This window comes from Canis lupus, chromosome 10, assembly GCF_048164855.1.
Source record: "Canis lupus baileyi chromosome 10, mCanLup2.hap1, whole genome shotgun sequence".
NCBI classification, from domain to species: Eukaryota; Metazoa; Chordata; class Mammalia; order Carnivora; family Canidae; genus Canis; species Canis lupus.
Genome location: NC_132847.1, coordinates 66253496 through 66279917, shown reverse-complemented (window position 1 = coordinate 66279917; position 26422 = coordinate 66253496). Strand labels below are relative to the sequence as shown.

The window sequence follows — 26422 nt, the reverse complement described above, 5'->3', positions numbered from 1 at the left end:
CAGCGTGTGAACACCCCCCCAGCCCCTGTGGTTTCAGGCTGCTCCACCATAGGACCCTGGCGGTCAGCTTTACTCCCTGGCTTTGCTGGGGCGCACGCCAGGCTGCTAGCACCAGAGACCCCGTCATTACAGGGTATTTTTTTTTTTAGACTCCCCGGGGGTAATTCCATTGTGCAGCCAAGTTTGAGGACCAGTGTTCTAGAGCGTCATACCCCCGACGTCCTTGTAGTGTTTTAGGTTTGGTGAAATATTTAATCCTGTTAGCACCACCTTTTGGAGAGAATTACAGGCATCCCAGTTTTACAGAAGCTTCAGCAGGAAGGCTTTTTTGGCCATCCCACAGCGGGTAAACATCGGAGCTGGACCTAAAATCCTTGCCAGGCCTTCCCACGGGCCTTCCCTGCGGCTGCCACCCTGCTGCTGCTCTGGCACCTGCTGCCTCCGCTCCCCATGCTTCACCTCTCCCTGTGCGCCTTGGCTTGTGCTCTTCCCCTCTCTAGCCAGTTCTTTCCTGGGAAGGGTCTAGCTCTTTCCGGACACGTCTCAGATGCTACCATGATTGTGAGGCTTGTCCTGAACACACACACACACACACACACACACACACACACACCTGCCCAGAGTATTCCCTCTCCTGCCTGGGAACCTGTGGGCCATTTGTGCCTTGCACAGAAAGTACGTTTCCTACTATAGTAGTTGTCTATGTAGTAATTTGAGTAATAGGAAACATTAGTGACGCGCCCCCCCCTTTTTTTTCTAAATGATTTTCCTTTGGTAAAATACACACTAAAAAATGTAGCATTAGTGACGTTTAGTATACTCACGGGGATAGGTCACCGTCATCCCTGCCTTGCTCCAGAACATTGTGGACCTTACGAGGAAACCCTGTACCCGCTAAGCAGTCCATTTTCCATTGTCCCCTCCGCCCTGCCCCTGGCAACCACTAATCTGTTTTCTGTCTCTATGGATTTGCCAGCTGTGGATATTCCATAAAAACAGAATTGTACAGAATACTTAGCCCTTTGTCTGGCTTCTTGGACTTAGCATAATGTTTCCAGAGAATATTGACCCATGCCGTATCGTAAGCACTCTACATGGCTTAACTCATTGACTCCTCACAACTGTATTAGCTAAATACTCCCTATGAGCAGCCTCATTATACAGATGAGGAGATTGAGGCCCAGAGAGGTTAAGCAGCATGCTAGAGCACACACAGCATGTAAGTGCTCTTGGCCTCCTCGTTGGCCTGCTGGTGTCTGCACTGCCTGCCGTTGACCTTGACCGATTAAAAGTGTAAACTCACCGTGTGAAGTAGAAATTTAAGGGCAAAAATGCAACTTGAGGAGAGAATTAATCCACAGCATCAGAACCACATACAATGCTGCTCCAGGAGCAGAAACCGTTGAGAGGTACCGTGAGAGGTACCCCCTCAGGAGACTGACTGCAGAACAGAATTGCTAAGACGGATTCTACAGTTAAAGTTCTTGGTTTACCTGGAGCGGGTCAATTTTGTTACAGATTTTTTGCAAATGTCAGAGATTGTGTATCTAGTATTGGAAGCCAACTGGTATTCCAGGATCACTGAAATGTTGAGGACTGAGTCTCAAGAACTAAAAAGGGCTCCCACCTAAAAGGTTTCTTATAAAACTAGTGCCCGCTGTACGCCGGACACAGTTCTGAACGTGCACTGACGCTTTTAATTCTCACAAAAACTTTACACGGTGACTGCTGCCATTTTACAGACCAGGGAACAGGTGCAAAACAGTCAGATCCCCTCTTCAGGGTCTTGCCACTAGAATGTGGTGCACCAGGAAGTCTGGCTCCAGCATCCAGGCTCTTCATCTTTTTTTTTTTTTTAATCCTAATTTTCCGTTTCTGATTCTAACATACTTTTCCTGAAGGTAATGAGATCAGAACAGCCTCGTTGCCTGAAAAGGGGAGAAAACAATGAGAAGAATGTTGGTTTTATTAAAAAGAAATGCTACCTTGTTACACCAGTTCTGCACTTTTTATTTATTTTATTTTATTTTATTTTTTAAGATTTTATTTATTCATGAGAGACACACAGAGAGAGAGAGAGAGAGGCAGAGACACAGGCAGAGGGAGAAGCAGGCTCCATGCAGGGAGTCTGACGTGGGACTCGATCCCGGGTCCCCAGGATCACGCCCTGGGCTGAAGGCGGCGCTAAACTGCTGAGCCACCAGGGCCGCCCAGTTCTGCACTTTTTAAAAATAAAAGGAATCCTGTTTAGTTTAGAATTTTTAGGGATTACAGGTTAAAGAAGGTACAGAGTACAAAGCATAAAATGCCTCCACCAAGAGAGTACCACGTTAACATCTCGTGTATGGCCCTGTCACATTTTTTTTCCTAAGGGTTGCCAAAAAAGTCTTTTTTTTTTCCCCAAGAAAAATGTGATCATACTATGTATATATTTTTTAAAGTTTCTGGTGAAGCATGTTCTTAATCTTTATACTCTACGACCTCTTCTATGTAAAGAAGGGCTTGGAGAGATAGGTCCTTGTCGTGGGAGGGAGAAATCTCTTTGCAGCCGAGAGAGCAGCTATCCCCTGGTATAGAAGGATGCACAATGGCTGTGGTAGGAGAAGGCACATTGCTGGGAACTTAAGGCTCATGATAGGGCCGAGGTTGGCCACAGGTTCTGAGCCCCGCTGACAACGTTGGATCTTCTGTGTGTTCCGGTCTGCATCTCATTTAAAGCTCATAGGCCAGCAGAACAGGTGTTCTCATTCCCATTTGGCTAAGGGGGTGGGTAGACCCGGAAAGGTAGATTTGTTCTTTTGACTCTTTGAGGCTCTCTGCCACCTGACTGTGCTGCTCAGATGACCAGGATGACCGGGCACCACCACGGCCGGACAGGTGCAGTCGTGTAGAAGCAGAAGTGGATTTGGAAGTAGAGGCGGATTTCCACTGGGGATGGCTTCAGGGGAAGTGACTGTTGGGTTGATTTTGACATTGAGCGGCGGAGGATTGGCAGTGCAGGTGGAGGAACAGTGGGACAGATGGCCTCACCAAGGAGGGCAGGAGGAGCATGTGTCTCAAAAAGAGAAGCAGAGGAGAGGGGAAGGGGAGGGAGACTAACACCGCTGGACAGGTGGAGTCTGGCTCTGCAGGGTGATTGGCGGATGGTGGGGTTAAGAGGCTGTTACCTGCATCGTGCGTCTAATTTAGGGTGATGCTGCTGGACTTGGACATGCCGGCAGGTGCACTGGCCTTTGAGGACCTGGAATCCAATGGGTTTGGCGGCTGGATTTAGGAGTGGGATTGATGGAGAAGCCAAGATGGGACCCCTATGTCTTGCACGTGGCAGGTTGGGGGGATGGAGAATCCTGAGGGCAGAGCAGTAGCAGAGGGGGGCCCTAATGCTACGTCAGCTTGGTCTTTGGTTTTTGGACAGTTTGCAGATGTAAAGGGGTTTTCTTTTTGTGTTTTCTTTCTTTAAAAGGACCTCCAGATGGTATAAGTTTTAAGGTGCCACAAAGCCTGGATTCACTACTGGTGTGTTTTCCATGAGGCCAGTGTGGGGCCAGCAGATCAGACTCCTGGCGAAGAGTCTGAAGCGGGCTTGGAATGCAGTTCATGTCTGGCAGGGCCAGCTAGGAGGCTGGAACAGAGGAGCAGGTGCCGATGTCTGTAGATCTAGAGACACTTGTTCTCTGCCAGGCGCTGCACTGGCTGCTTTACGTGGATTTCTCAGCTCACATAGAGTCCCTGAGCGTAGGTGCCGGTATTCCTGCCACTATTTTACAAATGACAAAAGGAAGGCACCCTGAACTCTTGGCCATTCTGCTCTTTTGCCTCCCAAATCTGGGTGGGGTTGACATTTTCAAAGAGCGAATAATGGAGAGATGGGTATTTATTGAGTGCCTGCTGTATACCCACAGCCAAGCCAAGGGGCCGGGTGGATACAAGACTGAGTCAGGGATGCATCTTTTTTCTTCAGCAGCTGCAAATTTAGCGAGAAGATGTGTCTTTTGCATTCGCAGAGAGCTCTACAGCTTTTCCATGCTTTGCTCCCATTTTCTCGCTCAACGAGGAAGAGTCAGGGCAGAGGACAGGAAAAAAAAAAATAGTGATACACCTGGCTTTGTAAGTCAGCTCTTGTCAGTGAGAGCTCTGAGATGGTTGTTGCTAAAATGTGTAAAAATTCATATCTGGAACATGAGACCCAGGGAAGAAAGCAGGACTTGAGCAATCCCCTGACAATCGTGGCTCCAAAATCCCAGTGTGGGTTATTTTTAGCCTCAGTTGTTTACTTTATCGTGCTCCACCTAAGATGGCATGAGAAGGTGATGAAGACGTGTCTATGTGGTTTGGCCCAAACTGAATTTTTAAGCCTCCTCTTTTTGTATTCCTGTGCATTCCTCTGAGTGAAATAAACCTTCCACAAAAAAGTATCCCCCCCTCCCCATGATTTCACGCATATGCAGTTCTAGAACTGGCAAAACTAGTCTATGGAGAAAAAGAAATCCGGATAGCTGTAGCTTCTGCAGGCCTGGAGAGGGCTGCTGGGATTGCCTGGGAACTTTATGGGGAGACAGGAAGGTGCCGAATGGTACCAGAGCGGGGCAGGGGGGCAAGTTACACAGATGTTTCCACCTGTCAAAATGAAGCAGCACAGATTTGGGCATTTCAGGGTAAAGTAAATTTATTACCACCATCCGAAAAAAAGATGGGTAAAAAATTAATGGAGGGCAGTGGGGAGGAATGAAGGAAGAGGATACAGAATGTTGATGATTGTGAAAGCTGAGTGGCAGGTGTTCGCTATACTGTTCTGCTTCGTGTTTATTTGAAATCATCCAAAATAAAAAGTTTTCTAAAGAAAGAGCAGACCAGGTATTCTTTATTGATTCCTCCTTTTGGGAATCCAGTGAATTCTGTTCCTTCTAGAGAAGTCTGGTCTCCTGGGGAAAGTGCAGGCTCTCTGGGCACTGGGGTTGGTCCGAGCCAGCCCTGGCTCTGGTCTCTTGTTTGCTTACTTTCTGCCTTGCTGGTGGCCATGAATCTTGAACTCTGGCTTTCTCCCACTGGCACCTGCTGCCACCTCTATTTTTTTTTTTTTTTTTTTTGTCCCTGTCCTTTTGCTGCCCCTTTGACCCGGGAATAGACCCTCCCCTTCTATGGGACTTTGACCATCCCACTCCACCCATGCCTGGCTCCGTCTTATCTCTGACTCTCTGACTCCTTGGGGCCTCAGTGATTCCAAGTCATTCTCTGCTATAAATCTACTTGGGTCTCATTTCTCTTCTGCTTAGGGTTGTAAAGTGCCACCTGTGTGCCTCTGTTCAGACATACAAGGTCTGTGAATTAGAGGGGCACTGTCCCTGCATTCCTATGCAGCTGTAAACCAGCACCTGCTGTGTGATTCCATTTATCTGAAGTCCGAAACAGGCAAAACAAAGCTGCGGTACCTGCGGGATGGAAGAAAGCATAGAAATTGGAAAAAGGCACATGGTGGCTTCTGGGAGTCCAGTAATATTCTATTTGTTGACCTGTGCGCTCTTGCCTATGTCCATCACCCTTCAATTAAAAAGTAAACTAGAGGTCTATACCAGGCTTTAAAAAAATCATCACGTTTCACATTTAAAAAAAATTCAAATTTGTAGACTTTAAAAAAAAAATTGGAAGATCTGAATTCCCAGAGTGGTAGGTGGCTAGGTCTGTGTGGTGACTGCCCAGCCCCCACCCCCCTTCCTCTTGGCCCACTTCACTCGTGGGAATGGCCCTGTCTGTGCACTGTTTCCATTCCCCACCTCGCGCACCTCCGGCAAGAATCCCTCCACGTGCCTTGTGTGGGGGTGGTACCTGCGTAACCCCGCACAGGTGTTCCTCCCACTTTTACATTCCGTTGGTCTCTTAGAACGTCTGAGGGTTGTGGTAGGTTGGGGGGGGGGCAGTGTCAGTGCCTGATTTAGTGGCCGTCATGTAGGAATTACCTTTTGGCATGGATTTGAAGCCCTGATATGCTGGGATCTTGTGTGTTGAGACATTCCAGGTGAATTAGTTCTGCTTGAACCGGGGAAAACTGGGTTTTCAAAATTGCTTATGACCAGTCCACAGCAATTAAAGAAGCTACTCTATTTGTACCACGGTGTTGACTTCTAGAAATTGTCTCCTACGTGTGTACTGTGTTTTGAAGTAGCATTCCACAGTAATACTAGTCAGTGCTTGCACCTTGCTTGGTCTTCTGTTGTTGCTTTTAAAAATGCATATATGATCGGAGGGCGGCCTGGGTGGCTCATTCGGTTAAGTGCCTGACTCTTGATTTCGGCTTAGGTCAGGATCTCAGGGCCCTGAGATCGAGCCCTGCGTCTGGCTCTGTGCTGAGCGTGGAGCCTGCTTGAGATTCTCTCTCTCTCCCCCTCTGTCCCTCACCCAGCTCCAGTGTGCATGTGTGCACTCTCAAAAAAAAAAAAAAAAGTACATATATGATGGGAATTTTTTTTTCTTAGTTAATGGATATGAAAAGCTAACTTGCTGGGTGGTAAACTTACAGTCAGGATTCTTACAATAGTTCACACTAACCACAAACCACACACCTCAGGGAAATAATCTTGTTAATGCCATCCTTACAAATCCAAACCTACAGGCTGTAAGCATCACACCTCCTTTCCTCCATCTGAATGTGTCATTCTCTGCCTTCTTCTTGCAGGAGTTTTTTTTTTTTTTTTTTTTAAGATATTGAGTCACCCAAAAAAAAAAAAAAGGTGAGAGATAAAAGAAAAATCGAAGGCCAACCTGATAAAGACAACTTGGTTTGTATACCCCTCCATCACACGAATGGAAGCTGTGCCTCAGTTACAGTTTTATGTCTCTAACTGCCAAACTCACCATAGACAAGGTTAAAAGTCTTACGTGCTTTTTTACCCCGGAACTTTTTTGAAAATTGTGCATGCACACAGAGCCAAGTAAAAAGCCCTAAAATTCTGTGCCTTAGCAGTTGGTGTGATCACTAAAAGTTTTAAACTGTAGGCAAATTTGCTAGTTGAGTTCACCGCCCATGCTTATGGAATACCAGCTATGGGTGGGACCCAAGGAAGTTGGGCTCCATGACCATGCTGTGACTCAAGCTGTGCCACCCAGCGAAGGCTCTTGGATCCCCAGAGGGATATGGTGGGAGGTTCCTGGGACTTCACGTCTGAGGTCCCGGGCACAGCTCTGGCTCTGGCCCAGGCCAGCTGCATGTTTCCATCTTCTCCACACATCACTGGGTGCTGTGTCATCTCCATTTTACAGGCAGAAAACAGACTCCAAAAGCCTAGGGGGCTTAGTTGGGATCATGCTGGTCATGAGTGGTGCAGCCCAGATTCAGAACTGGTTCTGACTTGAAACTGTGTGCCTCCTTGTATTAGCGCAGGCTGTTATAACAAAATACCATAATCTCTGATGTCTCTGTGTGACCTCATCTCTCTCTCTCTCTCTCTCTCTCAGGATACCAGTCAGATAAGAGTAGGACCCACTCTAATGAACTCATTTGAACCTCATTACTTCTTGAAAGGCTCTGTCTTCAAATCCAGCCACATTCTGAGGCATAGGGAGGAGGGAGTGTATAGGGCTTTGATTTGTGGACTTTGGGGAGACCCAGGTTCAGCCCAGGAACACACTCCCCTGTTACTTGATCTCTGTAAAGCTTGTCTCCTTCTGTGAACGGGCTTAGTAGGAAGAAAGAGGCCACCTCCATCACCGGGGGTGTCCAGTGGGCTCACCCTGGGCCAAGCCCTGTTCAGTCCTTCATTTCATCTCATTTCATTCTTAGACACCCTGACCAGGTAAGAAATTCCCTGACCCCAGACTCAGCCTGAGCGGGGTAACAGAGCTGGGACTCAGACCCCTGGCAGGCTGACCCTCGAGCCCGTGCCCTCAGCCACTGCATCACGGGGTGTGCTGCGGCATCCAGAAGCTACTTTCAGGGCCCTGGAGGGCTCCACAGAGAGGAGGCCGTCAGTGTCTACAGGCCTGGGGAGTCGAGGGAGGCTTCCTGTGTGAGGTAGCCCTGATGCTGTAAATTGAGTTGCACTCCTAAATCTCAGGATGCATGGGGGCAGTCTTCCACCCAAAGTTAGTTCTCTTCGTGTTTCTTGGCTAGTTTCCCTGGGAATTCGTTGCATATTTATTTATGTGGGGTTATTTGCTTTCAGAATTGCATGGCGGGGGAATCTGCAATCTGGCTGCAAAAAAGTAATTTGGCAATTTATTTTCAGGGCTGCCCTTCTTCCAGCAGCTTGTTTCAAACTCAACCTCTGGCACAGAGACATCCATCATTTTAATTGCGTGTTACTGTTTAGTCAGGCACAAATTTGTTTCATTTTCTTTTTCCTTTCTCCTGTGGGTTTTTAAAATTTTTTTTTCCTGAACCACCGTTTAAAAAAGCCAAAAATATTTCCCCAAACCAAGCACTTTTTATAGTTAAGGAGTTTTTAACACTGAGATTTCTGGTTTTTCGGGATCGCCTGTTTGGTTCTTAACCTTTCAGAAACGCGAGGCTTGCCTGTTCCTTTCCTGTTCAGATAACGTCCATAATGCAGTTGTCGCAGGATGGACCAAAGAAAGAGAGTTGTATTAGTCACAGGGTCAGAGGCTCCTGTTCTATTCCTGGGTTTGCATTGGCTGCCTGACAGCATGACCTGCCTCTGGCCTCATTATTGCCACCTGTAAAATGAGGGCCTTGGAGGTGCTGATTTCTAGAACATTCCTACCTTCTTACTTGGTACCTTGGATGTCGTATAGGGCTCCTTACCAAGGCCTGCTCGCTGTGGCTATCTAAGGATGCCCACCAGGAAGCATGTTCTGTTCCATAGCCAATGCTTTTACTCTGCTTGGTCACAGATGGTGGCGTTTTTTTAGGTCAAGGTTAAAAATCAATCCTGTGTCCCTCAGAAATGTTCTAAGGGGTAACATCATTGATTTCACAAAATCAGATAGAGTAGAGCGTTTAACTTTGGTGTCCATAGCTTAAAAGATGTAGCTTTCGTTGCTGCCCATACTTCCTTGCTATATAAAAGTGTTATTTGTGTCTGTAAAGTTGGACAGAGTGCACCCCTTTTATAAGCTGTACCAGGTGCTGGGGGTAGGACTTAAGATCCATAGGTAGGTACTGAGTTGGATCCCGACAGAAGACTGTATACTGGATTTTGTCTTAGTGTCGAGAAAGAAAGCGAGTTGTTAATGGCTTGGAGTCATTTCCCTCTTTTTTTTCAAATTTTATTTTATTTTATTATTTTTTTCCAGCTTTATTTTATTTTTTTATAATAAATTTATTTTTTATTGGTGTTCAATTTGCCAACATACAGAATAACACCCAGTGCTCATCCCGTCAAGTGCCCCCCTCAGTGCCCATTACCCATTCACTCCCACCCTCCACCCTCCTCCCCCTTCCACCACCCCTAGTTCGTTTCCCAGAGTCAGGAGTCTTTATGTTCTGTCTCCCTTTCTGATATTTCCCACACATTTCTTCTCCCTTCCCTTATATTCCCTTTCACTATTATTTATATTCCCCAAATGAATGAGAACATATAATGTTTGTCCTTCTCCGATTGACTTACTTCATTCAGCATAATACCCCTCTTTTGCATCCCATGGCTTGCAACGTGGACTTGTCCCAGCCAGTGGCTTGGATCCTCAGAGGCAGGGCTCAGGCCAGACTGTGTTGACACCCCCCACCCCCTAACTCCTTTACAGTTTGTAACCTTTAAGTTTTTTTTTTTTTTTTTTTAATTTTTTTTTTTTATTTATTTATGATAGTCACAGAGAGAGAGAGAGAGGCAGAGACACAGGCAGAGGGAGAAGCAGGCTCCATGCACCGGGAGCCCGATGTGGGATTCGATCCCGGGTCTCCAGGATCACGCCCTGGGCCAAAGGCAGGCGCCAAACCGCTGCGCCACCCAGGGATCCCTCCTTTAAGTTTTTGTTATGGAGATTTTTCAAGTACACGAAGTAAAAGTAGGGAGAATAGTATGAGGAAACTCTCATGTGCACAACACCCATTTATTAATGATTTTTCTGGAGTAGTTTAAAGCAGCTCCCAGGCAACTTAACATTTAACCTGTTATACCCAAGTGAGTATCTCTTATGTGTAAAAACACGCATGTGCGTGTATGTGTGTGTCTGTGATACCATTGTCATACTCCACAAAGTGAACAGTGGTGCCTTAATGTCATTTACTGCCAAGTGCTTGATTGGTTTTCCCCAGTCCTCTCAAAACCCTGTTTAGCGTTGGTTTGTTTGAATCAAGAGCCCACGACAGACCACACATTGCATTTAGTAAATAATGTTTCTTAAGTCTCTTAATCAGAAACAGTGTCCTCTCTTCTTTTTGGCGCAATTTATTGAGTTCTTAATATGTAGTTGGTGAGTGTAGAGTAAGACAGCCTCGGATAGTCCAACCCTCGATTTTAATGCTTCTCCTAAGGAGAATTAGTGGCCTTTTTTTTTTTTTTTTAAGATTTATTTATTTATTTATGATAGACATAGAGAGAGAGAGAGAGAGGCAGAGACACAGGAAGAGGGAGAAGCAGGCTCCACGCAGGGAGCCTGATGTGGGACTCAATCCCGGGACTCCAGGATCACGCCCAGGGCCAAAGGCAGGCGCTAAACCGCTGAGCCACCCAGGGATCCCCAGAATTAGTGGCCTTTAAAGAATAGTTTTCTGATTTGTTTATTCCTTTTTTTTTCCCTAAAGTGAGTATGTTTAATATTCTACTTCCTTATCTCCAAGCAGGTGATACCCTAAGTTAGCATCATAGTGTAGGGATTTCCAAAGAAACATTTTTTAAAGTTACAAAAAGCTTTTATGTACATATGCATATGCCATGAACACCTGCTGTATCTGTGTATATGTATGGTTTTCATCCTGGTTATCTGTTGTTGCATAACAAACTCCTCCACTTACACTTAGTGACTTAAAACAACAACAACGATTCTCTCGGTCAAGAATTTGAGTGGGGCTCAGCTGGAAGATTGTTCTGCTGCTCACGGCATTGACCAGGGTCACCAGAAGTACTCCTTTGGAAGATGGGCTGGTGTGGAGAGCCAAAGACAACTATGCTCACATGTCTGGGGCTTTGGTAGGGATGCTTGGAAGGCTGGGCTCAGCTGGGCAGTTGACTGGAGTATCTGCCTGTGGCCTCTTCAGCCTGGCAGTCCCAGGGTAGTTGGACCTTTTACATGGTGGCTGGCTCTACCCATAGAGAAGCATCCCAAGAGAATGGTCACCTCACCTTGGAAACCACAAAACATTACTAACACCATATTCTGTTCAGCTGAAGCAGTGCCAGGTTCTTCCAGATGCAAGGGAGAAGAACAGAGATCTTGCCGCCATGTTTGTAAGCACCACAGTTAAAAACCAAACCAAAACAAACAAAATAAAAACTCACAAAGAGTGACATCTTTGGTACCTGCCCCCTGAGACCCTTAGAGTTCCTTGTGTACTTGCTTGTCTTCTGGCGGGAGATCATGCGGAGAGCATGTGCCCTTTCAGGTCATTCAAGGAAGGCTCCTGTCCCCTGTTCCCATTCACCAGGGATTTGAGGGGACTCAGTGTGGGCAGAGAGCACTGTGATAGGTTGCACGACTCATCTGGCCTAATGAGGACGGTGACATGGAGAGGTCCCCCAACTTAGAACTTGTAAGAGCAATTGATCAGTGGATCTTGTGTTAGGGAGGTTGTCTGATGCTCTGTTAATGTCCGTCGGTAGGAATAGCTACAATTTGCCTGTTAGCAATGTCACCCCAAATTAAAGAGTAATCAGCACATGCGGTCTCTGATGTTTCTGATGTTACTGAAGAGTTGGAAGCATAACATTGAAAGATTTCTTTACTTGGGGGGTGGGAGGAGCAGAAGGGAGAGAATCTTTAAGCAGACTCCTCACTGAGCGCCGAGCCTGAAGCTGGGCTCGATCTCAAGATCCATGAGATCAGGACCTGGGCCTAAACCAAGAGTGGAATGCCCAACTGACTGAGCCACCCAGGCATAACATTTGAAGTGTTGGTCAAAACCACTTTTCAGACAGCCAGGATCAAGTGGTTTTAGGTATCTGGACTTCATTCAGCATCCTAAGGAATAAATGAGAAACCATCCCTTAAAGTAACAATTGAATCCCATGTGTTAGGCATGCTTGGAAGGACCTATAGAGAGACAGAAATTGAGGTCACTAGATGTTAGCTATTCCACATTGATTGAGAGAAGGTTCATAGGATCATGGCCAGTGGGGTCATTTAATTCTAGCAGCAGCCCTGTGAAGGATGTAGCATTAAGGGAACAAATGAGTGCCTTGCATTTCTGCTGCTTGGCCTGAAGACAATTTACCAGCCAGGAACAGAGGCTGATCAATAGTTGATCAATAATACAACCCACAGTCTGTGTTTTAAATTGATGTCCATTACTTGAAGCCAATATGGCGCTGTCGTATGGTGGAATGGTGAGACCTAAAATCTGCCCGCCCAGTCCTCGTGTGGCACAGCAAGAGCCCCTTGCCCAAGGTGGAAAGAGAACGCAGGCTCTCAGTGCTGCTGACCAGGTGCACCTCTGTTCACTGAGTCACGCAACCAAGGTGGCAGTCGCTTTCTTCCAAGATCCTCCTTCCTTCCCCTATTGATCAAAATTAAGGGCTGTTGTTTTTGTTACTTCCTCTGATTTCTAAGAGATTGTTAGCCAGGCAAGTCAGGAAATTAATATCATTGTGCTCTGTTTTACCAGAATTGAATTTCCAGGAGCTGCCCAGACTGTTGAAGTCCTTCTCGGCACAGTGTCTTGGCTTCTGTGTCCGTTTGTGAGCGAATCATCTGCTGTCCATTCTGCCACAACTTGCCTGCCCTCCAAACAAATTAGTACTTGCCTCCCCACCATGCGATCTGTTTTTGCTGGACCGTGTGGCCTGGTAACCCCCGCTGTAGCCCAGGCCCTGCTTGAAGGAGCCTCTCAGTATCTGTGTGTTGACTTGGGCTTAAGAAATAGTTCTTTAAAAAAAAAAAAAATTTATTTATTCATGAGAGACACACACACACACAGAGAGAGAGAGAGAGAGAGAGAGAGGCAGAGACACAGGCAGAGGGAGAAGCAGGCCCCATGCAGGGAGCCCGACATGGGACTTGATCCCGGGACTCCAGGATCAAGCCCTGGACCAAAGGTAGGCACTAAACCACTGAGCCACCCAGGGATCCCCAAGAAATAGTTCTTGTTTGCAGCACACGTTCTGTGTGCTCAGAGCCACAGAGGCAGATGAGTAGAGAAGCAATGGAGAGAAGGAGAAAGAACTCTAGCCTAAAAAAAATATCAGAAAGGCTAGATCCAGATTCTAGGTCCACCACTAAGAAGCAATATGAACTTGATCACGTGATTTCTCTGAGGCTCAGTTTCCCTCTGTGCAAAATGCGGTCCAGCAACATTGGTCAACACTGAAGCACTCTTCACCTGGGTGGTGGAATTTATAAGCTGGACCGTCTGGCCTTCACTCCTGCAGATTATGGGTACTATTACGAGTCCCCAAATCTTGCCGATGGCCGAGATGGTAGGTCTCATAATGAAATTTCGTGGTGACACCTTTTGGTAATTTCAGATATTTATTTGGTAGATTCAGTAGTTGGTAGTTTCAGATACCCTGGAGTAAACAGTTTATATCTGTTCCTAATGACTTAGTACATTGCCTAATGGCAATGGGGACAGAGATGCCTGGGCTGTGTGTGTGTGTGTGTGTGTGTGTGTGTAAAATAGCTAGTTTCTTACCAAGAATGTAGGAAATTAGCAAATTATCAAGTTGTGAGGATGGGGGACCCACACTGGCAACAAATCGTGAGATTAGCACTTCCTAGAAACAGTTGAAACAGGCCCTGAGGCAGATGCCTTCTGGGAACCGTTGGCCACGAAGCAACCCCCAGGTGGAGTTCTGAGAGCTACTTAAACTGGGGGCGCTTAAGAACTTGGAAAAGAATTAATTTCCAGGGACCAACATGGGCTTACAGAAATCCCCCAAACCAGACCAGTCTCAGCTTTTGTTTAAAGGAATTACTAAACTGCTATAGATCATGGACTCCCTGAACTTTGGTTTTTGCGAAGTATTTGGCAAAAAGCACATTGTAATACGTCATTCCTGTGGAGGAGTGAGAGAAATGAGGTTTGGTTGGAACTCATAATAATTCCTTTGTGTGTGTAGGACACTGCAGTTTACAGTGCATGCTCATAGGCTTTCTTGCTTTCTTATTTTTTATTTTATTTTCCTTTATTTATTTTTTTAAGTAAAACCCTGAGATCTCACAACCCTGAGATCAAGAGTCACATGCTCGACCAACTGAGCCAGCCAGGCGCCCCTCTTGCTTTTTTATTAATACAGTGACTTAGCAAGATTGACTGTGCAGGGGAGAGTACCCCATTTTTCAGATGAAGCTGGGACTCCGTGTGGTTCCTGAGGTTATGGTCATATGACTAGAAAAGAGGTACAACTGGGTTCTAACCCAACCTGTTTGGCTCCTAAGAGTCTCAGGGCATGGCCCTGCCTCGATCACCCTATATGTGTTCATAACTGGGTTGAGGCCACCATCAGATGGGCAGCGTTCGTACTGTACAACTCAAGAAAGACAGCACCCCACACACCATCTCCACCCCCCGCCCTCACCCCCCACCCCCACCTGCAGCCCCATTCCCACATATTGTCAAACTGAGATCAGTTTCTGAAACATGGGATAACAGCCTGGGACTCAGGATGTTCTTAACAGGATATGTCGTGGGCCAACTTAAATAAGATGACATTTATTTGAACGAATGTAAGTGCCTGCCCTTAGGTTGAGAAACTATCGCCACAATTATTTTGGTTATTTTCTTAGCCCATCTGTAAAAATCCAGAACTTGATAGTATTTTGCGGATAAATAAGGCCTAGCTCAGTGTGCGGTGTGGTTTCCAGAACACCAGTGCGTTAGAGCAGACAGGGTGTCTGGAAGGCGGGATGGTAGCACCAGGGTTCTGCAGACCCAGATCCCAGCTGGCTGGAGAGAATTCCCAGCGGAGATGGACCAGGAAGATCAGGCTTCCGAAAAGCCGGTCATGTGGAGACTGTTGTGGGAACTGAGGATCCTCCTTAATCCATCCACATCAGTGTCTGCTTATTGAGCTTCAGAATGTCAGATGATCGAGAAGCAAAGAGGAACCGGACAGGGTGCCACCAAGGAGAAGTTTAATAATGACCCTTGTTACTTCAGTGTGGCCATGGGGGTTGGCTAGCTGCCAACCGGGATGGGACTAGGGATGGATGAGGAGGGCACCCACCCAGGGAAAGGGATGACACGGGCGAAGCCATGGGGATGGGACCTGCAGCGTTTGCTGGGTGGGTGTTGTGGTTGGAGAATAGGTTTGATTGGAGCCCAGGATACATGTGGGGCCTGGGGAGATACAACAGGTGTTGGGTTGGCCAGTGATGATTGTGCAGAGTCTGACACCGGGCTGAGGAGCCTGCATTTCATTCCCGGGTGCGTGTTTTTGTGCAGAGTAGCGACTGAGGTGAGGGCTGTGTTGTGTGCAATCCATTCTGGCAAACATGAGAAAGATGGGTTTTAGGAGGGGCTCTTGCTGTGGTCTAGATAGAAGGTGGTGTTGCCTGTGCCGTTGTGGGGAGGAAAGGGAGAGGGTGGGCGCGGAGGGGCATGCCATCGGGGAGAAGCGGAGTAGGTAGACAGAGGAGAGCCTCGGGTGCCCCAAGGAGAAGCCTCCTGAAGCCCTTGCACTGCCCGGACGTCCTGCGACCAGCACACGGCTTCTCCTTTCTAACCTGCCTGGCCGGCACCGTATGCTGTGGAGACTAATAATAGTCTCCAGGAAGATCAGGCTTCCAGATGGATTGGCTTCTATCTTCTTTTTTCTTCCAGGACCACAGTTGACCTGTTACGTTGCACGTGGGTCAGGTCGCAGTAGGACGTTGCCAGTTGCCTCTTATCTAAGAGGGTCAGGATGGTTAATTTATTTGGGGAGACAGTTAAGACATCAGCTGTCCAGGAGTCTTCCTTATCAGAGGTATGGCTGGGAACCAGAAAATAAAATAGGAACCTCTGAGTGGCCGGCAAAGATAGCACGGTGTCCGTCCCTTTCCCCTTCCCCTGCTGGCTGCCTGCCTGCCTGCCTGCCCCAGTCTTCAGTTGGTGACTCTGTACCCTTCTTTTCCACATGATGTTAATGAGCTTGGTGATTTTTAGCTCCTTTCTGATCAGCAGTTGCTGCTCCCAAGAGACATACTGACTCAGAACCACTAGTTGCTGGTCCTTGTGAGAAGCGATGTGTTGAGACGGGTGGAGGGAAAGCTACGCAACGTGGAAGCAAGAACTTGAGGGCAGAGCTTTTGCCTCGCTGTGTTGGGGACGGGCTGCCCCGTGTGTCTCGAAGTCGAAGCATCGAGGAATTCCCAAATAGTGATCTGGACTAAGGCTTTCCAGTTCGGGACGTCCTGCTTCAGAAGGCAGGGAGATAAGTGCTGTTGCTGCGCTGGTCCAGGTATCAAGCGGTTTTTGGAGGACTTGGCTCCCCAAGGATGACTTAGGCGGTGAGGGCTTCCTGTAGCTATTCCCTCCCAGAGTTTGTGACGCCAGTGTACCCCAACACCTACAGTTGTGGCTGACGCTTGATGAGCAATCGGTAAATATTTGTGAAAGGAAAGAGTGAGTGGATTCATCACAGAGGAGGAGACAAGAAGGCAGCGAGGCAACAAGGAGCGGCTCCCAGGCTTGTCACATTAATGGATCTCCTATTGTAACCACTAGACAGCACTTCACATAATAGCCACGAAATCGTGTTTAGGTAAACGGCCTTGGAAGTGCAGCACGGTTCCCTAGGCACTTGTTCCTGGAATACTTAATTTGAAAAGATTTTAATGAGTGTATTCTCACATTTAGGCCTGCTGCTTGCGAAGCATCAGTCTGTTGTCCGTGTTTTAGCGTGGTCCATCCAGAAGATCTAGTTCTTGGCCCCGGCCCCCACACATCCCCCAGCCTGCAGAGCCAGCCAGCTAGCCATGCAGCAAACAGATGTTTATGGAGCGCCTGCTGTGTGCTTTGGGGACGGAGGGAAGGGGAGACAACACAGCTGGTCCCTGGCCTCAGCCTGAAGTCGGAGTGAGACAACGACGAAGGCAGCCACCGCAGTGCAGGGTGATGAGTGTGTGTCCTAAAGAGGCGTGCTTGCTTGGGGGCACTTAGAGCCCTGGGTTAGGGGAGGGGTGGGGGAGTGAAGGAGGCGCTGTTTGGGCTGAGCCCGAGATGCCAGTCCGTGGGCTTCCGGGCCCTGCCCCAGGTGGCACGTCCTGGCTGGCAGGACAAGTGAGTCCTGGAGCCTCAGTTTAGAGAAGCGCTTCCCACTGTGCGGTGGTGGGTTCGGGTGCTGTGGCCCGGCCCCACCTGTCTTCGCCTGACCTGTCCCTCACTGGGACCTCGGTTTTGAGGATCCCTCTATTCCAGCCCTCATAATCTCACCAGGTTCTTTTTAGATCTGGAGAGGGCCATTGGGAATTCTGTCTCAGAGGAAGAGACCAAAGGGCACCAGGGGCCGGGGGAGGTAAGGGGGGGAAGCATCTACAGGCAAGTTGGTAAACGTGGTATTTCCTGTCCACCGCACCCTGCTGCGTCCGCCGCTTCCGAGTCCCGCTTAGCGAGGGTCTGCCCACGCGGGAGCCAGTCTGGCTCAGCAGAAGGGACCAGCTGACCCTAGGAAGGTTCTTTCCCCATCCTCCACCTTGGGCTCCTTCTACATAGGAGCCGTTTTAGAAAGACCTCAGAGGGGCGCCTGGGTGGCTCAGCGGTTTAGCACCTGCCGTCAACCCAGAGTGTCATCCTGGAGACCCTGGATCGAATCTTGTGTCAGGTTCCCTGCATGGAGCCTGCTTCTCCCTCTGCCTGTGTCTCTGCGTCTCTCTCTCTCTCTCTCATGAATAAATAAAAAATAAATAAATCTTTAAAAAAAAAAAAAAAGAAAGACCTCAGAAAAGGAAGATCTGGAATAACCTGGAGAGAAGCTTAGACTAACGGCCCTTACTTTACACGTGTGCAACTGTGTTTTTTTCAGGTCCTATTCTGTGAGTGTTAAAACGATTTACCTGGACGGTAAGCCCTGAACCAAAATCGCAAGAGCAGTGGGATCTGGGGTCAGCTGAGTTTGAGCGAGCTTGCCCGTTCAGGGCGCCGTGCCTGATGTGCGGCTGCGTGGGAAATCCAGGATGGTCGTAGGGATTTGGGGAAATTATGAATTGCTTAAGGGTCGCAGTTGATGCCTCTGGGACTAGAGCGTGGATCTCTTGCTTCCTGCCAGCCCCGTTCTGTCTGCCACATCCTGCTGCTAAGCAGTGTGCTAACTAGTTCTGTCCCACTAGGAAACCCACTAATGAGGCATTGGCGCCGTGGTAATAGGTGTCGGATAGGCCGGGAGTGCCAGAGCCCTAGGAGGGAGTACATCCGGAAGAAGAGTGCCAGAATGGTGATTTTTTTTTTTTTTAATTGTGTTTGTTGTCTAACAACTGCCAAAAGATCAGTGTTAAAGAACACTTCGGAAGCAAATCATCCATAGATTCTCTATCCCAACACAGCTATTTTTGTTTTCACAAGCCGTTTCTATCCAGCAGTCCATACAGCACATGCATATTCTTTTTTCTTTTCTTTAAAGATTTTATTTATTTATTCACGAGAGACACAGAGACACAGGCAGAGGAAGAAGCAGGCTCCATGCAGGGAGCCCGATGCGGGACTCGATCCCGGGACCCCAGGATCACGCCCTGGGCCGAAGGCAGATGCTCAACCACTGGCCACCCGGGTGCCCAGCACACACATGCTCTTACGTAGTTGGAATCCCAGCTTCTTATTCCTTTGTGGTCTGTTCACTTAATGTCCACATAAGAATTTTCCTTATTTCAGGATCCCTGGGTGGCTCAGCGGTTTGGCACCTGCCTTTGACCCAGGGCATGATCCTGGAGTCCCAGGATCAAGTCCCACATCAGGATCCCGGCATGGAGCCTGCTTCTCCCTCCTCCTGTGTCTCTGCCTCTCTCTCTCTCTCTGTCTATCATAAATAAATAAATATCTTTAAAAAAAAAGAATTTTCCTTATTTCTGCCTCACCTTGGTAGTTATGTGTCCCAGCAGCCCAGCAGTATTCCTGAGTGTTAACCTGCCCAACTCTTGTGTCTCTGCGGTTGGAGTTTAGGTGGTTTCTTCTTCTAGCCCTGCCCCCAGCTTTATTTCTCCAGGAGGCAATGCTACAGAGAACGTCACTGTGCACGGAGCCTTCTGCTCCTGTTGAATCGTCGCCTTCAAGGGGTATTTCCAGGAAGGAAGGAATCTGAAGGTTGTAATCCACTGCTATAATTTTGAGGGGTTTTTTTGTTTTTTGTTTTTGCTTTTTGTTAGTGCTGTCTTATATAACACAAATACAGATGTACAAATAAAACAAAGGTACAGTCTAACAAACTACGGGAAGGCAGATGCCCTGGTACCACCCACCACCCGAGTCAGCAGCTGGGATCCTGCCGGCCAGCTGGAAGGTTACCGTGGGCCCTCTCCCCGGCACATCCCCATTGGGCCCCTGAGAGCAACAAGTACCCTGACTTTATAGTTTATTGTAACCCTTTCTTTACCAGCTCTTCGAGTTTTATAACCCAAGCGTGCATCCCTACTCATCGCAGTTTCTTTTTTGGCCTTTTTTTTTAAAGATGTCTTTTAGGGGCACCTGGGTGGCTCAGTGGTTGAGCGCCTGCCTTTGGCTCAAGGTCGTGATCCCGGGGTCTTGGGATCAAGTCCCACACCAGGCTCCCCGTTGGGGAGCCTGCTTCTCCCTCTGCCTGTGTCTCTGCCTCTCTCTCTGTGTGTCTCATGAATAAATAAATACAATCTTAAAAAAATAAAGATATCTTTTAAATCTTTTTTACCCTCTGGTGCCCCTTTATCCCTTTACTTTTCTGCCTCTTCTGTTTGTTGGAGAAGCTGTGTTGGAGGAAGAGTTTCTAGAATTCCCCACAGGCTGGATCTTGCTGATTGCAGCTCCATGTAGTTGAGAACAGTCCTCTGCATGCATTTCCTGCAGTTGGATCTAGTGGTTGAGTCGGCCCCAGGCTTGGTTTGTTATTGTTGGTTTTTTTCCCTGTGGAGGGAGAATGGCGGGGAGCAAGATGACATCTTGGGTGGGGGTGTTCTTCAGCAGGAGGTACTCGATGGCTGGTTGTCTTGTGATGTTATAGCCACTGGGGCTCAGTGCTTAGCACCTACCGCTCGTTAGGAGTTGCAGAATTGTGATATTGCAATTCTGGTATTCCTTCTTCATTTTGTTGTTGCTGTACTACTATAAAGAGAAATTCTGTGCATCTCCTATTTTTAATACCTTTATTGAGGTAGACATACCATATAACTCATCTCTGGGCTGTAGGATTCGGTGGCTTTTAGTATATTTATAGAGTTGTGCGTCTATCCCCATCGATTTTATTTTTTATTTTAAATATTTTATTTATTTGAGAGAGAGAGAGCGAGAGAGCGAGCTCGAGCAGGGGGAGGGGCAGAGGGAGAGGGAGAAGCAGGCCATGTGCAGGGCTTGATCCCAGGACCCCTGAGATCCTAACCGGAGCTGAAGGCAGATGCTTAACTGACTGAGTCACCCAGACAACCCCCCATCATCGATTTTAGAATATTTCATTAACCCCTCCAAAAACCCTGCTCACCTTGGCTGTCACCCCACAAATACTGCAGCCGTAAGCAATCACTAATCTTTCTTTTTTTTTTTTTTAAAGATTTTATTTATTTATTCATGAGAGAGACACAGAGAGAGAGGCAGAGACACAGGCCGAAGGAGAAGCAGGCTCGATGCAGGGAGCCTAATGTGGGACTCGATCCTGGGACTCCAGGATCACACCCTGGGCGGAAGGCAGACACTCAAGCGCTGAGCCACCCAGGTGCCCCCTCCATACCTTTTTATAGTCCAATAATATTCTATCATGTGGATAAGATTTTCTACCTTATGTCTATCCATGCATCAAATGATAGATAGTTGAAGCAAATTGAGTTGCTTCCACTTTGGGGCTACTAGGAACAACGCTGCTATGAATGTTTTTGTACAGATTTCTGTACAACGCAGTGTTTTCATTTCCCTTGGATATATACTTCGGGTGGAATTGCTGGGTCAAATGGTGACTCTATATATAACCATTTGAGAAACTGCCAAATTGCTTCCCTAAATGGCTACGGTTTTTACATTCCCATCAGCAGTATATGAGGGTTCCAATTTCTCCAACATTTGTTATTATCTGTCGTTTGTTATAGCCATCCCAGTGGCGGTGGGGTAGTATCTGATTGTGGGTTTTTTTTTTTTTTTAAAGATTTTATTTATTCATGAAAGACACAGAGAGAGGCAGAGACATAGGCAGGGGGAGGACAAGCAGGCTCCATGCAGGGAGCCCAATACGGGACTTGATCCCAGGATGCCGGAATCATGACCTGAGCCTAAGATAGATGCTCAACCACTGAGCCACCGAGGCGTCCCTGATTCTAGTCTTGATTTGCATTTCCCTAATGACTAATGATGTTGAGCATCTTTTTATGTGCATCTTAGGTATTTCTATATCTTCAGAGTTCTATCTTTATATCCCTTGTCCATTTTTAAGTGAATTTTTTATTATTGAGATGTAATAGTTCTCTGTGTATTCAATTTTTTAAAAAAGATTTATTTATTTATGATAGACATAGAGAGAGAGAGAGAGAGAGAGAGAGGCAGAGACACAGGAGGAGGGAGAAGCAGGCTCCATGCCGGGAGCCCGACATGAGAGCCAGACGTGGGACTTGATCCCGGGACTCCAGGATCACGCCCTGGGCCAAAGGCAGGCGCTAAACTGCTGAGCCACCCAGGGATCCCCTTCTCTGTATATTCTAGATAGAAATCCCTTATCAGATATGGGATTTGCAAAAGTTTTCTCCCCTTTTGGGTTGCCTTTGTGATTTCTTGTGTTTCTTGTGTCCTTGTGTTCTTTGAACCATGAAAGTTTTACATTTTGATGATACCTGGTTTATTGGTTTGTTTGTTTTTTTTAATTTAAGTAGGCTCCACACCCAAAGTGGGGCCTGAACTCATGACCCCAAGATCAAGAGTCACGTGCTCTGCTGACTGAGCCAGCCAGGCACCTCTGGTTTTTTGGGATTTTTTGGTTGCTGGTGATTGTGGTGTCATATCTAAGAAGTCATTGTTTAATCCAAGGTCATGAAGATTTGTTCCTTTGTTTTGAGAGTTTTATAGTTCAAGCTTTTGCATCTAGGTCTTTGATCCGTTTTGAGTTAATTTCTGTATATCTTATCATCTACTCCTTGGTTACCCAATGCTACATCTAACAGCCAGATCAGTGCTTGATTTTTCCCCCTTTATTAGCCAGTTTTCATAATAAGGCGTTAGTTCCCTCTTCATCCTATAAAAGTGTTCTTTGGTGGTTTGTTTGCATTATGAGTAATCAGATAGAATAATGAGTTTTTATTATAAAAATAATTAAAATTTTAAAAATGTGTACATATACACGTATGCAACATAAAGACAAAAGTGATTTTGGTTTTGTTTCTTTTTTTGTTGTATATGCGCTGCCAAAGCGAGCGCTGTTTCTTTTTAAAACGTTTTGCTCTTATCCAGCGGTCACATCCTAAATTTTCATCTGTCCAATTGTCTTCCAGAAACATGCCAAAGGCCAGGATCTTTTCGATCAGATCGTGTACCACTTGGACCTCGTGGAAACCGATTACTTCGGCCTCCAGTTCCTTGACTCTTCCCAGGTCGCTGTAAGTACTCCTTTGATTCGTCTTGGGGTAGGTTGACTTTTCATGCTAATTGCAAATCCACAGTTGCTAGAGATTGGTAGAGGAAAAAGAGGAGTTAAACCGTGATGTTGCTGCAGTAGCGAGCCTGGGGGTGGTGGTGATGGTGCCCGCGTGGAATTCATCCATATGCGCCCCCCTCCCCCGCGCCCCTAGAGGTGGCCAATAACAGGAGAGGAAGAGAGAAAGAAGGATTCCTGTTGTGCAAGGGAATGCATTCGGGAAACGTTTCCAAGCAGAGGGATGTGATATAGGCACATTTCTAGAGTAGGTAGGAAGCAGCAGATACACCATTCTGGAAATTCTTTTAATGATGCTTTATTTTTAACCGGCAGAGAGGCTGCAGCAGCATCTTCTGTGGACTCTTGCCGGGGGGAGAGCGCGGGTGCTGTGAACACACTGAATGTGATCCCAGCCAGGCTTAGCGAGTGCAGGGGGCCAGTCGGAGCAGGGCTTGGCACTGCTAGAGGACCATCTTGCAGGCTCCAGGAGGTGGTGTTAGGTCAGCAAAGACTTCCCTTGCTTTGCCTGAGACAGAACTGTCCACAGTGGGGGTGCCAGAGGGAGTGAACCTGATGTAGCTCAGAGCCACTCTCTTCAAAAGCAGGAGTGGCTTCAGACTCTCCCTCCCCAATGAAACCTAACATCGGGTTCCAAAGATAATATATTCAACAATCTAAAAATAGTCCTTGAGGTCGAGGGGTGGGGGGAATGAGTGAGATAAAGGGGATTAAGAGTATATGTATCTTGGTGAGCACTGAGAAATGTGTAGATTTGTGGAATCCTTATATTGTATGCCCGAAACTGTTACAACACTGTATGTAAATTATAATTGAGTAAAAGAATATTTATTGAGGATCCGTTATGCACTGGGCCCTGTTCTTAAGCACTGTGGATAAAGCAGTGAACGCATCCATGACAGATGGTAGTAAATGTTAAGAAACAGAAAGCAGAGTAAGGGGATAGGCAGACCGAGTAAGGGGCGGTGCTATTTTAGACTGTATGAAAGGATGGGTTCCCTGATAGGAGGTGTCTGAGCGTCCACGGCTAAGCCTTGCTTCCTAGAGACACTTCTTCAGATACCCCCTGGGAGGGTCACATGTGACGATTAAGGCGAAGATGCTCAGCACCGGTGCCTAGAGATTAGGTCCGCCCGAGAACATCTGTGTGATGTGGAGTCCGAGATGGCGCAGTGGAATCAGGATTTCCCAGCATCCTGGCCTCCATCCCCTTCCCTCCCTGACTCTTGCCACCTCGAGATGGTGGCCGGATCCCTTCTCCATTTCCCAGCTGGAGACTCATCCCCACCCGCTGGGACCTGGGACCCTGGATGGGGGATGGATGAGCTTTTCTCCTCCTGCCTCCCTGCCGAGTTCTGCTGTCGTCTGACCTCGCCCTGGTGTCTCAGCCTGTCTTCCCCACCCCTCGAATTCAGATTACCTGCCCTAAATGTCCCGGGCACTGTTTCCTCGCCTTGAAACTCCACTTGGGCAAACCTCGCGCATACGTTCGCTTGGGTCCCCTCACCACCCGATCGCTGCAGGAACTGGAATTCCATCGTTCCCATTCCATGATAACTTCCTTGCTTCCATCCTTCCGGTCCCTCTGCATGTGGAGCCTCTGACCTTCACCATCCCCTCCTGCCTCGTTCTCCCCTCTGGAGACCTGACGGAAGGAGCCTCAGCCACCTTGCCCGTGTGCTCACCTGCCCTTTGATGCTCCTGCCCCCATGACTGTGCCCTGGTCCCCCCTCAACATGCGGGTCCATCTGTTTCCTCTGCTGCTTCTCCCAGGCTGGAGGGTCACGGCCCAAGCCCTTTGGCACCAGCACAGGTCACAGATGACAGATGCAGTGAAGTCCAAGCCCCTGAGCTGCTCTGGGAGCCTTGTGTCAGCCCCTCGTGGCCTCGGTTCCCCTTAGGAATCCTGACCACAGCCCTGCAGTCCAGTCTCTGCAACGACTGTGCTCGCACTTGGCCTTACCTCCTGCTGAGAAGACTGGGGTCATTTAGCTAAATCCCTTTGAATTTTCCTACCCTATAGGAAAAATTTCCTTCCCTCTCTATCCTTTACACTATTTGGTTTTAAGGAAACGTGTGTGTTTCTCTAGCATGTACCCCCTAGACCTGCATCACAGTTCCGTTTCCAGCTGCTTCCTGAGTGCCAGATTTAGAGTGTTCCCCTCTGTGTCTGGTATCTTCCAGCTGTCCCCAGCTCTGATACTCGTCAGCCCTCCTCTTCCCGGAAACGCCTCTCCCTTCTGCCTTCTGTGTGTCTACACACATGCAGTATTTTGGAGCTTCAGAATGTCTGCAGCCCCGGACTATGAGTCTGACCTAGTCCTCATTCCTGGCTCTGCCCCTCACTTATTTGGGGCTTTCTCCCTTGTCCTCAGTTTTCTCGTCTGTGAAATGGGGTACTTGGACCAGTTCCTAAGAGCTCTTCTAGTTCTCATGTTCCACGCGTCTGCCCCCCTTCGCTTCTCTTGTCAGAGGGAGAAAACAGCCATCGTTTCTGCCAGCAGAGCCATGTGCTGCCTGTTGCTTTGGTGCCGTGTCCTCATCCCCAGGTGACCCCTCTCCAGCCACTCGGATTCCCAGAAAGCCAAGGATGTGGCTCCATTATGAAAGACCTGGCTGTGCACCTCTGCTCACTGGGCCACCATTCATTCCCATCCGCCGGTGCCCTGGCACAGTCTTGTCAGGATCCAGGCGTCCTTCCAAGGCCAGACACCTGCAGACACTCAGACTCTACACCCTCTAATGTCTTTCCAGCTCCCAGCTCTGAGTGCCACGAAGCAGATGCAGGATCCTCGTCCACCTGACTTTACACCTGACTTTAAGGATTCCAGGATGTGCAGCAGCTGCTCCCAGAACCCTTCTTGTCAGTCTGATTTCTAGGCTGGGCTCATTACGGGCTGCGATCTGGTGATGCCTGCACTTACGTGTGTGCCTCTGCCTGTGGGTTCCCCTCCTGGCATGTTCTTTCTTACCCTGTTTAAACTTCCAGCTGTCCTTCAAGACTGTTTCAGACGACAGCTCTTCCTGCATGCGGCGTGTTCTGCACCTCCATTGCTTCTCCTCCTCTCAGGAAACCTTTGAGCTTCTTTGCCTTCTGTGGCCATTTGCTCATCTGGCCTTGGGTTCATGATCTCACCTTTCTGATGAGATCCTGAGACGTAGGACTGCTCCTTCTTGGTGACTCTTGTTGACAAGGCATACAGCCTACGACCTCAGTCTGCAGCCCCAGAAGGGACCTTAGAAGCCATTTGTCACATTTTTCTGTCTTCTTGATGGTGAAATGAAAGCCTTTAGACTTTGGCAGGGTGCTCAGTGAGTAGCATGGCTCGGATTCAAACCTAGGTCTCAGGACCTCAGGGGTAAGTGCTCTTTTCAGTACACTATGCTTGCGAGCCTGCTCTCAGCTGTAAAGTGGAGGCTGTAACATCTGTATCACGGGGAGGTTGAGGGGCTCCCCGAGCTCATAGAGGAGGAAGGGCTTTGTGGACTAACATGGGTGTTGGTTTCCTCTTTCTAGCTGGGCCAGCTGAGGGGGTGGGGGGCCAGAAGTCATCACAGCTGGGCAGCCCCGGTGGTTTAGCGGTTTAGTG

The 26422-nt window shown here is 47.9% G+C and overlaps 1 protein-coding gene across 10 annotated transcripts in view; it reads left to right on the top strand.

Moving 5' to 3' along the window:
* Window positions 1–26422, top strand: part of EPB41L4B (erythrocyte membrane protein band 4.1 like 4B) — a 129414-nt gene that overhangs the window by 13750 nt on the left and 89242 nt on the right. For 9 of the 10 annotated variants that reach the window (XM_072842264.1, XM_072842269.1, XM_072842262.1 and 6 more), the window contains exon 2: window positions 22672–22776. In XM_072842264.1, coding sequence (XP_072698365.1) covers window positions 22672–22776 — 105 coding nt within the window. Of the gene's footprint in view, window positions 1–18236; window positions 18459–22671; window positions 22777–26422 lie in introns of those variants that run through there. The other variant, XM_072842265.1, reaches the window with a different exon arrangement.